Genomic DNA, 17,128 nt, shown 5'->3' on the forward strand with positions numbered 1-17,128 from the left:
AACTCCCTAGCAATGGCCTGTGACCACAGCTGCTGTCTGTGACAGAGCTGATCTGAGAGTGACTTTTGGCTCAGAAGTAGGACTTCAAACTACTGCTATATCTTCAAAACCAAACATGATATCGGCAAAATTTCTTCACCGTCAAGCCAGAAAGGCCTTAAAGAACACAGCCATAATTTTTTGTGGTCCTAGCTTCTAAAATGTGGTAATAGGAGCGAGTTCAAAACAGGTGCAGTTTGGAAAATCCTGGAAAATCCTCCTCCCGATTAACATTGGAGTAAATGGAGCAGTTGAGAGCTACTCTTGTCGGTTAGGGGCAGATAAATCAAAAACCGTAAATCCTACTGATAAAGAAGACACATTGGGAGAAAGAAGACAAGTGTGGCTACAACTCTGTGAAAAAATCACATTTCTACTGTGTAATTTGTGGCTGGGGTCGTCAGAGAAAGAGAGAATTTCTGAGAGTTTTTTTGAGTCTCCCACACTCTGGCAGTTGGTTCTGCACGAACATTCCGCAATACACAATCATTGAAAAAACTAAAATTCTTTAAAATTCACTCAGCATCATTAAAGGGTCACAGTTCAAAAACGAAACATTGTGGGAAAAAAGTTCAAATACGAATTAAATAGACAAGACCCGTGCCTACATTTTAAAGTTTGAATGGTGTTTCTAGGTGAACGTAGGCCAGAGCAGGAGATGTTTGAAAAACGTCGAAGAAATGCTCATCGTGCCATGGAACATTTTTGGTGTGTGAGTTACAGGGGCCAGTCTATACCACGCCTATGAATTTCATGTCCATAAGTGTTATGGTGTGGGCACAGTGCCAAATATAAAAAGAAACTGCCACCAGAGCGCCATCTAGTGTCAGATCGGTAACCCCTTTGTCAGCTATCCTCAGGAGGGCATTGGCAATGAGTGTACCAAGTTTTGTGTTAATTCGACCCACCGATGTGGAGATATAAAATACTTCAATTTAAAGAGCGCCACCTAGTGGTCATCCACCAAAATTTTGCACAGAGCCTTATGGGCTCATGGGGAAGTAGTATCCTGAGTTTCATGTCATTTGGACACACCAATGTGGAGATATGCAACACTTCCTGTTTGGAACGAAATCTGCAGGAAGTTGTTATGTAATAACTTGAGTATTATTTGAAATTCCAAAATTCTTTTAATAACTTTTTGTCAGAAGGGTCCACAGATGTTGTGTGCAAAGTTTCATGCAAATCGGTGAAATTTCCTGGGAGGAGTTCGAAAAAGTAGGTTTTCGACATTTTGCGAATTTGCGGAAAAAAAACCTGGGGCGGAAATGGGCGTGGCCTATATCAGAAGACTCAGCAGAATTCACTGAACGCGTGGATGTAAGGTTTTTGAATGTGCGACAACGTATATGGGAGTTATTAGCCAAAACGCACTGTCCTTGATTATAGCGCCACCTAGTGGTGAAAATTCACAACGACAACAGATTATAAAATTTTTCGCCAGGTCTGATCTATATTCCAAGTTTGGTGAGTTTTGGGGTATGTTGCGGCCGCCAAATATGCGATCCTTTGTGAGGAAGAAGGAGAATAATAATAATTAAAGCTGCAAGCAGCGATGAACGGGCCCTCGCAGTCCACGCGGGTCGGGGCGTGCTGCTGTCGCGGCATGCTGCCGTCATTACATGCTGCCGTCGTTACATGCTGCTGTTGTGACATGCTGCTGTCGGGGCTTCTACTTGCAACAACTTCCATTGAGGAAATGAAAGTGAAGGCAGTGAAGCTGTCATTTCGTCATTTAGCAATAAAAGCGCCACCTATTGGTTGATTTGCACGAAATTTTGTAGAAATGGTCATCGTGCCATGGAACACAATTGCCAAAAGTTTTGTGTTCATCGGACTGCATTTCATCAAGATACACAAGAATGTCTGTTTGACCACAATGCGCAGGAAATTGTTGTTTTATATTTTGGCCGTTCTGTGGACTAGCACATTTCTTTTAATAACTTTATGTCAGGAGTGTCCACAGATGCTGTGTGCAAAGTTTTGTGCAAATTGGTGAAATTGCCTGGGAGGAGTTCGAAAAAGTAGGTTTGCGACATTTGGCGAATTTGCGAATGGAAATTCAGTGCGAACGTGGGCGTGGCCTACATCACACGGTTCGGCTGTATTCAGGGAACATATAGATATAATGTTTAACAATGTGCACCATATTATGTGGGAGTAATTAGCAAAAAACGTTTTTTCTTGATAATAGCGCCACCTGCTGGTGATTTTTGGTGTGTGAGTTACAGATGCCAGTCTATACCACCCCAATCAGTTTCATATCCATAAGTGTTATGGTGTGGGCACAGTGCCAAATCTAAAAAGAAACTGCCACCAGAGCGCCACCTATTGTCAGATCGGTAACCCCTTTGTCAGCTATCCTCAGGAGGGCAGTGGCAATGAGTGTACCAAGTTTTGTGTTGATCCCACCAACCGATGTGGAGATATAAAATACTTCATTTTAAATAGCGCCACCTAGTGGTCATGGGCCAAGATTTTGCACACAGCCTTAGGGGCTCATGAGGAAGTAGTATCCTGAGTTTCACGTCATTTGGACACACCAATGTGGAGATATGCAACACTTCCTGTTGTGACCCGAATCCACAGGAAGTTGTTATTTAATAACTTGAGTATTCTTTGGCGTATTAAAGTTCTTTTAATAACTTTTTGTCAGGAGCATCCACAGATGCTGTGTGCAAAGTTTGGTGAAAATCGGTGAAATTGCCTGGGAGGAGTTCGAAAAAGTAGGTTTGCAACATTTTGCGAGCTAGCGGAAAAAAACGGTAGGCGGAAATGGGCGTGGCCTATATCAGGAGATTCAGCAGGATTCACTGAACGCGTGGATATAAGGTTTTTGAACGTGCGACAAAGTATGTGGGAGTTATTAGGCAAAACACACTTTCCTTGATAGTAGCGCCACCTAGTGGTGAAAATTCAAAAGGACAACAGATTATCAAATTTTTCGCCAGGTCTGATCTATATTCCAAGTTTGGTGAGTTTTGGGGTATGTTCAGGCAGTGAAAAATGCGATCATTTCGTCAGAAAAAAAATAATAATAATTAAAGCTGCAAGCAGCGATGAACGGGCCCTCGCAGTCCACGTGGGTCGGGGCGTGCTGCTGTCAGGGCGTGCTCCTTACCCGGACCCATTGCCCCGTTATTGTGCGCGCATGTCTTAACTGATAGCCAAAAACGGTTTTGTGTTGATAATAGCGCCACCTGCTGGTCATTTTTGGTGTGTGAGTTACAGATGCCAGTCTATACCACCCCAATCAGTTTCATATCCATAAGTGTTATGGTGTGGGCACAGTGCCAATTATAAAATGAAACTGCCACCAGAGCGCCACCTAGTGTCAGATCGGTAACACCTTCATCAGCTGTCCTCAGGAGGCCATTGGCAATGAGTGTACCAAGTTTTGTGTTAATCCGACCAACCGATGTCGAGATATTAAATACTTCAATTTAAAGAGCGCCACCTAGTGGTCATCGGCCAAAATTTAGCACAGAGCCTTAGAGCATCATGAGGAAGTAGGATCCTGAGATTGACGTCATTTGGACAAACCAATGTGGAGATATGCAACACTTCCTGTTTGGAACGAAATCTGCAGGAAGTTGTTATTTAATAACTTGAGTATTTTTTGGAATATCAAAATTCTTTTAATAACTTTTTGTCAGGAGGGTCCACAGATGCTGTGTGCAAAGTTTGGTGCAAATTGGTGAAATTGCCTGGGAGGAGTTCGAAAAAGTAGGTTTTCGACATTTCGCGAGCTAGCATAAAAACGGTAGGCGGAAATGGGCGTGGCCTATATCAGGAGATTCAGCACAATTCACTGAACGCGTGGATACAAGGTTTTTGAATGTGCGACAAAGTATGTGGGAGTTATTAGCCAAAACGCACTTTCCTTATTACAGCGCCACCTAGCGGTGAAAATCCACAACGACAACAGATTATAAAATTTTTCGCCAGGTTTGATCTATATTCCAAGTTTGGTGACTTTTGGGGTATGTTCAGGCAGTGAAAAATGCGATCATTTTGGCCGAAAAATAATAATAATTAAAGCTGCAAGCAGCGATGAACGGGCCCTCGCAGTCCACGCGGGTCGGGGCGTGCTGCTGTCGGGGCATGCTGCTGTCTTTACATGCTGCTGTCGGGGCATGCTGCTGTCGAGGCTTGTTCATGCAACAACTTCTGTTGAGGAACAAAACTGAAGGCAGTGAAGCTGTCATTTCGTCATTTAGCAATAAAAGCGCCACCTATTGGTCGATTTGCACGAAATTTTGTAGAAATGCTCATCGTGCCATGGAACACAATTGCCAAAAGTTTTGTGTTCATCGGACTGCATTTCATCAAGATACACAAGAATGTCTGTTTGACCACAATGCGCAGGAAATTGTTGTTTTATATTTTGGCCGTTCTGTGGACTAGCACATTTCTTTTAATAACTTTTTGTCAGGAGCATCCACAGATGCTTTGTGCAAAGTTTTGTGCAAATTGGTGAAATTGCCTGGGAGGAGTTCGAAAAAGTAGGTTTGCAACATTTGGCGAATTTGCGAATGGAAATTCAGTGCGAACGTGGGCGTGGCCTACATCACACGGTTCGGCTGTATTCAGGGAACATATAGATATAATGTTTAACAATGTGCACCATATTATGTGGGAGTAATTAGGAAAAAACATTTTTTCTTGATAATAGCACCACCTGCTGGTCATTTTTGGTGTGTGAGTTACAGGGGCCGGTCTATACCACCCCTATGAATTTCATGTCCATAAGTGTTATGGTGTGGGCACAGTGCCAAATCTGAAAAGAAACTGCCACCACAGCGCCACCTAGTGTCAGATCGGTAACCCCTTTGTCAGCTATCCTCAAGAGGGCATTGGGAATGAGTGTACCAAGTTTTGTGTTAATCCGACCAACCGATGTTGAGATATAAAATACTTCAATTTAAAGAGCGCCACCTAGTGGTCATCAACCAAAATTTAGCACAGAGCCTTAGGGCCTCATGAGGAAGTAGGATCCTGAGGTTGACATCATTTGGACAAACCAATGTGGAAATATGCAACACTTCCTGTTTGGAACGAAATCTGCAGGAAGTTGTTATTTAATAACTGGAGTATTTTTTGGAATATCAAAATTCTTTTAATAACTTTTTGTCAGGAGGGTCCACAGATGCTGTGTGCAAAGTTTGGTGCAAATCGGTGAAATTGCCTGGGAGGAGTTCGAAAAAGTAGGTTTGCGACATTTCATGAATTTGCGCCAAAAAAACCTTATGCGGAAATGGGCGTGGCCTATATCAGGAGATTCAGCACAATTCACTGAACGCGTGGATATAAGGTTTTTGAATGTGCGACAAAGTATGTGGGAGTTATTAGCCAAAACGCACTTTCCTTGATTATGGCGCCACCTAGTGGTGAAAATTCACAATGACAACAGATTATAAAATTTTTCGCCAGGTCTGATCTATATTCCAAGTTTGATGAGTTTTGGGGTATGTTCAGGCAGTGAAAAATGCGATCATTTGGGAAAAATAAAAATAATAATAATAATAATCACGAGAAAAACAATAGGGACCTCGCAGGTTTCCTGCTCGGGCCCTAATTAAAGCTGCAAGCAGCGATGAACGGGCCCTCGCAGTCCACGCGGGTCGGGGCGTGCTGCTGTCGGGGCGTGCTGCTCTCGGGCGTGCTGCTGTCGGGGCGTGCTGCTGTCGGAGCATGCTGCTGTCGTGACATGCTGCTGTCGGGGCTTCTACTTGCAACAACTTCCATTGAGGAAATGAAAGTGAAGGCAGTCAAGCTGTCATTTCGTCATTTAGCAATAAAAGCGCCACCTATTGGTGGATATGCACCAAATTTGGCACAAACCCTCATGTGGGCATGGAAGACAAATCAAAAAAGTTTTGTGTTAATCGGACTGTATTTCATCAAGATATGCAGGACTGTGTGGTTTACCACAACGTGCAGGAAATTGTTGTTGTATATTTTGGCCGTTCTGTGGACTAGCACATTTCTTTTAATAACTTTTTGTCAGGAGGGTCCACAGATGCTGCGTGCAAAGTTTGGTGCAAATTTGAAAAATTGCCTGGGAGGAGTTCGAAAAAGTAGGTTTGCGACATTTGGCGAATTTGCAAATGGAAATTCAGTGCGAACGTGGGCGTGGCCTACATCACACGGTTCGGCTGTATTCAGGGAACATATAGATATAATGTTTAACAATGTGCACCATATTATGTGGGAGTAATTAGCAAAAAACATTTTTTCTTGATAATAGCGCCACCTGCTGGTCATTTTTGGTGTGTGAGTTACAGATGCCAGTCTATACCACCCCAATCAGTTTCATATCCATAAGTGTTATGGTGTGGGCACAGTGCCAATTATAAAATGAAACTGCCACCAGAGCGCCACCTAGTGTCAGATCGGTAACACCTTCGTCAGTTGTCCTCAGGAGGACATTGGCAATCAGTGTACCAAGTTTCGTGTTAATCCGACCAACTAATGTCGAGATATAAAATACTTCAATTTAAATAGCGCCACCTAGTGGTCATGGGCCAAGATTTTGCACAGAGCTTTAGGGGCTCATGGGGAAGTAGTATCCTGAGTTTCACGTCATTTGGACAAACCAATGTGGAGATATGCAAGACTTCCTGTTGTGACCCGAGTCCACAGGAAGTTGTTATTTAATAAGTTGAGTATTGTTTGGAATATCAAAATTCTTTTAATAACTTTTTGTCAGGAGTGTCCACAGATGCTGTGTGCAAAGTTTCATGCACATTGGTGAAATTGCCCGGGAGGAGTTCGAAAAAGTAGGTTTTTGACATTTCGCGAGCTAGCGAAAAAAAACGGTAGGCGGATATGGGCGTGGCCTATATCAGGAGATTCAGCACAATTCACTGAACGCGCGGATATAAGGTTTTTGAACGTGCGACAAAGTATATGGGAGTTATTAGGCAAAACACACTTTCCTTGATTGTAGCGCCACCTAGTGGCGAAAATTCATAATGACAACAGATTATAAAATTTTTCGCCAGGTGTGACTGATATTCCAAGTTTGATGCGTTTTGGGGTATGTTCAGGCAGTGAAAAATGCGATCATTTGCGACAAAGAAAAAGTAAAAATAATAAGAATCACTACAATTACAATAGGGTCCTTGCAGTTTCACTGCTCGGGCCCTAATTAAAGCTGCAAGCAGCGATGAACGGGCCCTCGCAGTCCACGCGGGTCGGGGCGTGCTGCCGTCGCGGCATGCTGCCGTCGTTACATGCTGCCGTCGTTACATGCTGCCGTCGTTACATGCTGCTGTCGTGACATGCTGCTGTCGGGGCTTGTACTTGCAACAACTTCCATTGAGGAAATGAAAGTGAAGGCAGTGAAGCTGTCATTTCGTCATTTAGCAATAAAAGCGCCACCTATTGGTCGATTTGCACGAAATTTTGTAGAAATGCTCATCGTGCCATGGAACACAATTGCCAAAAGTTTTGTGTTGATCGGACTGTATTTCATCAAGATACACAAGAATGTCTGTTTGACCACAATGCGCAGGAAATTGTTGTTTTATATTTTGGGCGTTCTGTGGACTAGCACATTTCTTTTAATAACTTTTTGTCAGGAGGGTCCAGAGATGCTGCGTGCAAAGTTTGGTGCAAATTGGAAAAATTGCCTGGGAGGAGTTCGAAAAAGTAGGTTTGCGACATTTGGCGAATTTGCAAATGGAAATTCAGTGCGAACGTGGGCGTGGCCTACATCACACTGTTCGGCTGTATTCAGGGAACACGTAGATATAATGTTTAACAATGTGCACCATATTATGTGGGAGTAATTAGCAAAAAACGTTTTTTCTTGATAATAGCGCCACCTGCTGGTCATTTTTGGTGTGTGAGTTACAGATGCCAGTCTATACCACCCCTATGAATTTCATATCCATAAGTGTTATGGTGTGGGCACAGTGCCAAATCTAAAAAGAAACTGCCACCAGAGCGCCACCTAGTGTCAGATCGGTAACCCCTTTGTCAGCTATCCTCAGGAGGGCATTGGCAATGAGTGTACCAAGTTTTGTGTTAATCCGACCAACCGATGTTGAGATATAAAATACTTCAATTTAAATAGCGCCACCTAGCGGTCATGGGCCAAGATTTTGCCCAGAGCCTTAGAGGCTCATGGGGAAGTAGTATCCTGAGTGTGACGTCATTTGGACAAACCAATGTGGAGATATGCAACACTTCCTGTTTTGACCCGATTTTACAGGAAGTTGTTATTTAATAACTTGAGTAATCTTTGGTATATCAATATTCTTTTAATAACTTTTTGTCAGAAGGGTCCACAGATGCCGTCTGCAAAGTTTGGTGCAAATCGGTGAAATTGCCTGGGAGGAGTTCGAAAAAGTAGGTTTTCAACATTTCGCGAGCTAGCGAAAAAAAACGGTAGGCGGAAATGGGCGTGGCCTATATCAGGAGATTCAGCACAATTCACTGAACGCGTGGATGTAAGGTTTTTGAATGTGCGACAAAGTATGTGGATGTTATTAGCCAAAACACACTTGCCTTGATTGTAGCGCCACCTAGTGGTGAAAATTCAGAATGACAACAGATTATAAAATTTTTCACCAGGTGTGACATATATTCCAAGTTTGATGCGTTTTGGGGTATGTTCAGGCAGTGAAAAATGCGATCATTTGGGAAAAAGAAAAATAATAATAATAATAATAATAAGAATCATTCGAAAAACAATAGGGTCCTCGCAGTTTCACTGCTCGGGCCCTAATAATCCTTACGGTTTCAATAGGTCCTCGCACGGAATTCCGTGCTCGGGCCCTAATAATAATCATTACAATTACAATAGGGTCCTCGCAGTTTCACTGCTCGGGCCCTAATTATTCATACTATCCATATCCAGTTCCAATCCTTTCAGACTTCCCATCCCAAAGACATATTATTCCAAACACTAATGTTGCAAGATAGGCTAGTGAATACAACAGAAACATTTGGATAAAGCACATATTTAGATATCCAAGAACAACAATAAACGATCACAACCCTCCAAAAAATATTAAAAACAATAAAATACATTTTTCCTGGCATCCACAAGGCCAGGTCTTGGAATTAAGAATGACTTTGGTGACATTTCTTCTAGCACCAAGTATCTCACCAACTGTTGGATGAATACTGCCATGAAATTTGCACACATGCTCAAGCCCTCCTCAGAATGAATTGGAATTGTAAAGTTTTCAGCAAGTTAACATTCCAGTTGTGCAATGTGTGTGTACAGGAAAAATATTCCCATCAGCCTCAGATGTAAAATATTGAGATTATAGCTTATTTCTACTTTGTTAACATGCCAAACTAAGAAAGTGAACTTGGTAAACAAACATTACACCTGATTATCATCAGCATGTTAGGATTTATTTTCAGTGAGAGCATGTTAGCATGCTAATGTTAGGATTCAGTTCAAAGCACAGCCTCACAGTGCCACTAGTATGTCTTTAGACTCTTAATCGTTAGTTAAAATATGTTCATGGTATCTTATCTTTCGTCAGATTGTAATGAATAGCATTATATTTGAATTTGCTTCCAGTGAAAACCTCAAAGGCCAACTGCGTCATCAAACTTTTTTTGAATTGTGTTTAGTTGGCCAATCACTAGCACTGACTTGTAATTGGCTTCCAGTGAAAACCTCAAAGACTAACTGTGTCATCAAACTTCCTTTACATTGTGTTTTGTTTGCTGTATTTGTCCACCATGTACTTTTATTATAGTGAGAGCAGAAAAACAGGACGTTCACTTGGAACAGAGTGCATTAGTACATTTGTAACAAACAAAAATTTTGAGGAACCAAGCAGCCCAGCTATCCAATGGGTTTTAAAATGGCTTAATTAGCCAGCAGGTTGTTGGATTTCCTCAACTGACTTAATCAAAATTATTAATATTTTCTCACAGTAAAAAACACTAAAGTTGGAGTTGGAGTTATTTTGCACGACAATGCTGACAAAGTTGTTAACATCTGTGATATGTATTGTTTTCGTCTGATTTTACATTTGCTTGATAATCATATTTTGTGCCAGTGCAACTAAATCTGTGCATCACTTTGATGTTATGAGGTCGTGTTGCAGTCACATTACAATTTGCATCCTGTTTATTTTTACACATTCACAAAATGCACTTCCTGTTTTAGGTTGTTTTACTGAGCCTGTTGTCCACAATATCTGGTCCTATTCTCTCAAAAAGATAACAGAGACATTTTCAGAATCGTTTAAGTGAATCATATTGTTTAATCTCAGCTTTTGGAGCACGTTTACAGCAAAATGATGATGACACACATAAAACCTTGACAACATTATAGTGGAACATGGTGCAATGCAATTGTTCAGTTTCATTCTCATGTCAGACAATTTACACCAGGGAAAATTGAGTAGGGGGAACAGACAGCTGCATGACAGCCTGATGAGCTTGCTGGATCAGTCGTCTGAGCTGAGCACGAATGTCTTCATGTCCATGGAGGTAAACCAGAGGGTGGAGAGCAATGTTCAGACACACAAGGGCACGACTTATTTGACGAGCAATGTAGACTCCGTCATACCATTTATGGCAAATCCTCTGTTTGATAAGAACTCTTGCAAAGAGGTTGAGGTTTCTGAGTACATGATAGGGGATGTAACACACAGAGAAGAGAAGAATCAAGATGAACATCAACTTTAAACTTCTCTGTTTCAGTACCTTGTCAATAGTATTTGTGCGGCAGAGTACGACAATCACATGTCCATAGCAGCCCAGTGTGATGAGTAACGGGATACAAAACCCAGTGAGGGTCCATCCAAGATTATATTTCAGGTACTCATCAACGTGGGCTTCATCCGTGGTATCGAAGCATTTTTCAGTGTTGTTTCTAAATGCCTTGGTGAAGAACATGTCTGGAAGACTTTGAACACTCACCAACAGCCAGACAATGACCGAGATAATCACAGAATGGGTGACAGTTATTCTTCCCATTGCTCTCATTGGATGAACAATGGCCAGGTATCTGTACACACTTATACAAGTCAGGAATCCAATGCTGCCATATAGATTCACATTGAAGCAGAATCTTGTTATCTTGCAGAATGCTTCTCCAAAGAGCCATTTACTCTTCATGAAGTAGTACACCACCAAAAATGGAAGTGTGAGCAGGTACAAAACATCTGTAAGTCCAAGGTTGAGAACAAACACATTGACGTTACCCAGCTTCTTCCAGTTGTGCAGCAAAGACTTCAGTCCCCATCCATTAGCTACCAGACCAATGATGAACATTAAGATGTAAACAGGAAGCAGGAATCTGCCTGTAAAGTCAAAGCTGACAGGAGGACAAGTGGTTTTATTCATCCTCATCTGGACAGCAGTATGTACAGTTACTTCTCTCAGTGAATGTTTTGGTCTTCTCAACAGATTAAAACTGAATCAGAGCATGAGTGCTTTTGAGAACACTTGCTGTTGTAAGCCCACGCCTCTACATACTATATTTGAGATCTGCACCTGCCAATATTCAGGAAATGACTTCAATTGGCTGGTTTGTCTTATCTCTAATCTGCCAGGGTTTTGAAAAACAGTTTACCACATCCTGAAGCGAAGTACTTTCCTGTTGTAGCTGCTCCACTTTGAGCTGATGACTCAAACATGATCATTTGACATGTCCATTATACGGCTATTTCTATTACATTAGGTCGAAGTTTTTCTATCATGTTGAGTCAGTGTGTATAAAATAAATAACTAGATGTGTGGTTTGTTACAGGAGACAGAATAACCCATTTGAAATGCATTACTTATATGTTTAATACTTGTATAAAAAACACATTATGTTTATGTAGAAGTCACCCTTAATTTTACATGTAATAATTGAATAATGTTTCAGTCTGTATTAATTTAATTTAATAATAATCAGACTTAGTCATTTGATTCATTTTCAGTCACTCAACATGATAGAAAACACTTGCATTAAATGTGACCTTTGATATTAAACTTAAGTAATGAAAATTAGATGGATTTAAATGTATATGTAATAAAAGTCATTGTTTTAGGTCAATTATTTTTCAAGTGTACCATCAGCTCAGAGTTGAGCAGCTACCACAGATAATATATTTTACTACAGGACGTGGTCAGCTATACTGTTTCTAAACCATGGCAGATTAAACCTCTACCCACTAATGCTTACCACTTACACACAAACTTAAAAGTTTATATTCATAGTTTTATTCTATCTTAAAAGCAGCGACTACAGGTATAGGTGCAGATTTTCCACTAAAGGCACTGTCAGACGCAAAAAGAAGTCCCTCTCCTGGCATTAATTAAACCCCTGAAAACTCATCTCTGTTCCTCACAAATACATATTAGTCTTTTTCCCTAAAAAAAAAATCCCTACATGGCTTTCATTGTCAGACCGACTTGAAAGTCAATGTGGCATCTCTGGCCTGGGTCTCGCTTGGCTAAAGTCTTACCTATCCGAAAGACCACAATTTGTTTCTTACAATAATACTACATCAATATTTATTGATGTGAAGTATAGAGTTCCCTAGGGCTCTGTTCTTGACCCTTTGCTCTTCTCTTTATATATTTCCACTGCCATAACAGCTGATGATAAATCTCAAACCTCACTGCATTGGCTCCCAATTCATATAAGATCAGACTTTAAGGTGCTGCTGATGACATACAAAACTGTACATGGCATTGCCCCATCGTACATGTCAGATCTCATTATACAATATATTCCAACTTGTGCATTATGCCCTCAAAATATTCCTCTGGAATAACCTCTCAGCTGACATCAGACAATCTGGCTCTATTGACGCCTTTTGATCTAAACTCAAAACTTACTTCTTTGACTTAGCCTTTAATTAGTCCTTGACTTCGATTGCTAGCTTCTTCAGTGGGTCGGTTTCAGTCTCAATGAGTTACCTATAGTATTAGAATTTACATTGTCCTGCCAACGAGAAACAATCTGCTTATTCTGAACATTGCATTTCTCTAACTTTTGTTTTTGGTTTCTGTCCCCACAAGCTGCAAGCTGTGTCACTCTCTCACTCTCAATAGCTTCCTCCTCCTCCTCCTCTTTCACCTCCTCCTCCTCCTCCTCCTCCTCTCTTTTCACTCAGGCTCCCATCTGATGGACCACGGGCGCCTGGGACCATCTACCTCTCCTGGCTCCTGCTGGCTCACATATTGATGCTTATGGATCGTCATACCCTGGGCTCTGCTGGATCATTGCTCTCCTCTGTTTTACTATCTCCTTATATCTGTATATCTGTAAAACTTGATGCCTCTTCAGTCTGATCTTTTCTGTTTTACTGCTAATTATCTTGTGTGGCCTGCCCTCTTCCAGGTCACCACGGTGGAGGGGAGGTCGTGTGGCTCGGACACCACTTGACGATGCCTAGGCCTGCTCAGTCATCTCCACTTTACATATATTATAATTTGTATCAGATATTCTGTCAATGCAACTTGTAAACTGGGATTTTGTTGTTCTTTTCTGTGCATGTGACATCTATTGCGTGTCTTATGGAGTTATAATTGTTGCAAAACTATTTGCAAATGCGTATCTCAATCTGTGTGTGTGTAGTCAGATCTGTGTGTGCGTGCTTTATCATTTGTGTGTGTGTAATCAGATCTGTGTGTGCGTATTCAGATCTGTGTGTGCGTGTTCAGATCTGTGTGTGTGTAATCAGATCTGTGTGTGTGTGTTCAGATCTGTGTGTGCGTGTTCAGAGCTGTGTGTGCGTGTTCAGATCTGTGTGTGTGTAAAAAAACCTGCATGTCTGTATTCTGTAGTCTGTAAATGCGTACATAGATCTGTAAATGTCTGTCATCAGTTACAACTCAGGCAGAAGCTCTCGATTGGCTGTCTTTTTACACGTGACTTTTGCTACACTTCTCCCGTGGCAGATCTGCAAATGTGTAGAAAAGATTCGTGTGTAACTTCACTTTTCCTCTGCCCTGAGCTCAGGCTCACAGGCTCACGCTGCCTGGCTGCCAACCACAGGCGCAACCAGCGGTTGTGATGTTGAGAGGCAGACCACAATGGATTCTCGATTGTTTGCTGTAAGTAAAAGTTCATGTTTTAGCAGTAACTTAGTTGTCAGCTTCTGACAACTACTGCTAAAACATGAACTTTTACTTGCAGTAAGTTGTTAGGGTAACGATCATCTGTTACCCCAACAATGACACGCTTAACATCACTGGGTGCTACGTGCCAACTGGGTATGTAGGCTGTACTGCTACTGCAGCCAGGCAGAAGCCTAGCAAAAGTCACATGTAAAAAGACAGCCAATCGAGAGCTCCTGCCTGAGTTGTAACTGTTGACAGACATTTACAGATCTATGTACGCATTTACAGACTACAGAATACAGACATGCGGATTTTTTTACACACAACCAGATCTGAACACACACACACAGATCTGAATACGCACACACACATCTGAACACGCACACACAGATCTGAACACACACACACAGATCTGAATATGCACACACAGATCTGAATATGCACACACAGATCTGATTACACACACACAAATGATAAAGCACACACACACAGATCTGACTACACACACACACAGATTGAGATACGCATTTGCAAATAGTTTTGCAACAATTATAACTCCATAATGTCTGTCCATCCTGGGAGAGGGATCCCTCCTGTGTGGCTTTTCCTGAGGTTTCTTCCATCTTCTTTATTTATTTATTTCCCTTGTTAAAAGGTTTTTTTTCCATCAAAATGGCAAGTTTTTCCTCACTCGAATCGATGGTCTAAGGACAGAGGTTGTCATTCACTGTACAGATTGTAAAGCCCATTAAGGCAATGTGATTGTGATTTTGGGCTCTATAAATAAAACTGATTTGATATGATTTTCAAATGGCTTGGTTGTAACTCAACAACTTTGCCTCATTAAGCATGCCAGGTTCTATTGATATGCAAATGAACAGGATTCTAACCGAATAACTTGGTGATCTTTTGACCTTTCCTGTATAGCGTCATCATGTGATCAAATTTTCAAAGTGTCAGATACTTTGGTTTCCATTTACAAATAAATTTTGAACTTGTGTACTGGTATAATTTTAACCAACTCTGAAGCAAGCAGAAAGAGCCATGATATAAAATGCATTCTTATGTTCTGAAGATGCTGGAGATAAAGGTGTTGTTTTGCCTCAGCAGTTCATTACTTTGTCCACTAGATGTCAGGATGTCTATAAAAGGTAATCTGGTCTGACTGAAAAAGCCTTTAGAAGCACAGTGCAAGCTTTAGTGCAAAACTATAAAGAGGACATCAACCAAAAAAAAGCCATTACAAGTAATAGTAGTAGTTACTTTGGCTTAATTTTTTTATATGAAACCTACCTATCTACCTCCGCCCCTCTTTCCCTTCGTCCGCCTACCTCCGCCCCTCTTTCCCCTCGTCCGCCTACCTCCGCCCCTCTTTCCCTTCGTCCGCCTACCTCCGCCCCTCTTTCCCTTCGTCCACCTACCTCGACCCCCTTCCCTACCCTCATCAAGCCTTCTATAAATTCGAATACAATTACCTTTACACTAAACGATGGCGTTGTCTTTGTTAATGAAAGTGTAAAATGCCACGCCCGTCCATCTACAAACTGCACCATGTTCAAAGATGAAAAAGTGAGACAGCCAGGGGGTACATGTCACAGCTCTTTTAATGTTGATGGGGCAAATAGGGTGACTCAATGGGAGTGGGTTAAATTTGGGAATGGGGAGTTTGGGCAAAGTCCTTTTAGTCAAGTCTTGCCACTTGGCTGCCATCTTGGCAATGCCCCAAGGCATTTAGTTCATTGCTAACAAGAACAGGCCCCATCTTTATGAATGGGGAGAGAGCCAGAACTTCACTTTTATGGTCACCTGGACATAAAAACAGCATGTAAAGAATTGGCAGTCAAATCTGATTTTTTTTAAAAGCTTAAACGTTTGGTGATTTTGCCTCAAAATAAGGTTTCAAACGCCTTTTCCCTCCACAAGTTATACTTTTACTCTGCATGCGGCCACAGTTTCACAGCATCTGATCAGAATATGGTCACAAACCATTTATATTTATTCATACTTATCCATATCCAGTTCCAATTCTTTCAGACTTCCCATCCCAAAGACATATTATTCCATACACTAATGTTGCGAGAAAGCACATATTTAGCTATCCAAGAACGATAATAAATGATCACAACCTTCAAAAAAATATTAACAACAATAAAATAGATTTTTCCTGGCATCCAGAAGGCCAGGTCTGGGAATTAAAAATGACTTTGGTGACATTTCTTCTAGCACCAAGTATCTCACCAACTGTTGGATGAATGCTGCCATGAAATTTGCACACATGCTCAAGCCCTTCTCAGAATGAATTGTAATTGTAAAGTTTTTAGCAAGTTAGCATTCCAGTTGTGCAATGTGTGTGTACAGGAAAAATATTCCCATCAGCCTCAGATGTATAATTTTGAGATTATAGCTCATTTCTACCATGTTAACATGCCAAACTAAGTACCAAGTTCCGAGTTCACCTGGTAAACAAACATTACACCTGATTATCATCAGCATGTTAAGATTGTGAGCATGCTGATGTTAGGATTCAGTTCAAAGCACAGCCTCACAGTGCCACTAGTATGTCTATCCAATGGGTTTTAAAATGGCTTAATAACCAGCAGCTTGTTGGATTTCCTCAACTGACTTAATCAAAATTATTAATATTTTCTCAGAGTGAAAACACTAAAGTTGGAGTTCTAGTTATTTTGCATAACAATGCTGACAAAGTTGTATACATCTGTGATATGTATTGTTTTCTTCTGAATTCACACTTTGCTTGATAATTATAGTCTGTGCCAATGCAACTAACTCTGCCATTATGCTCTGATGATCTTCCTGTGCATCACTATGATGTTATGAGGTTGTGTTGCAGTCACATTACAATTTGCATCCTGTTTATTTTTACACATTCACACAATGCACTTCCTGTTTTAGGGTGTTTTACTGAGCCTGTTGTCCACAATATCTGGTCCTATTCTCTCAAAAAGATAGACATTTTCAGAATCGTTTAAGTGAATTGTATTGTTTAATCTCAGCTTTTGGAGCAGGTTACATAAAACTTTGACAGCAT

General features: G+C 41.1%; 1 protein-coding gene across 1 annotated transcript; it reads right to left on the minus strand.

The window, feature by feature from the left end:
• Positions 1 to 10,401: 10,401 nt before the first annotated feature.
• Positions 10,402 to 11,373, minus strand: LOC140999330 (P2Y purinoceptor 1-like). The gene has a single exon (XM_073469679.1). The coding sequence runs from the start codon at positions 11,371 to 11,373 to the stop codon at positions 10,402 to 10,404; it is 972 nt and encodes a 323-aa protein (XP_073325780.1).
• Between the last annotated feature and the right edge of the window lie 5,755 nt (positions 11,374 to 17,128).

This window comes from Pagrus major, chromosome 7 (genome assembly GCF_040436345.1).
Source record: "Pagrus major chromosome 7, Pma_NU_1.0".
In the NCBI taxonomy this organism is placed as follows: Eukaryota; Metazoa; Chordata; class Actinopteri; order Spariformes; family Sparidae; genus Pagrus; species Pagrus major.

Bases quoted from the DNA above. Each gene is read 5' to 3' on its own strand.
- LOC140999330 (XM_073469679.1), bottom strand. From the start codon at position 11,373: ATGAGGATGAATAAAACCACTTGTCCTCCTGTCAGCTTTGACTTTACA.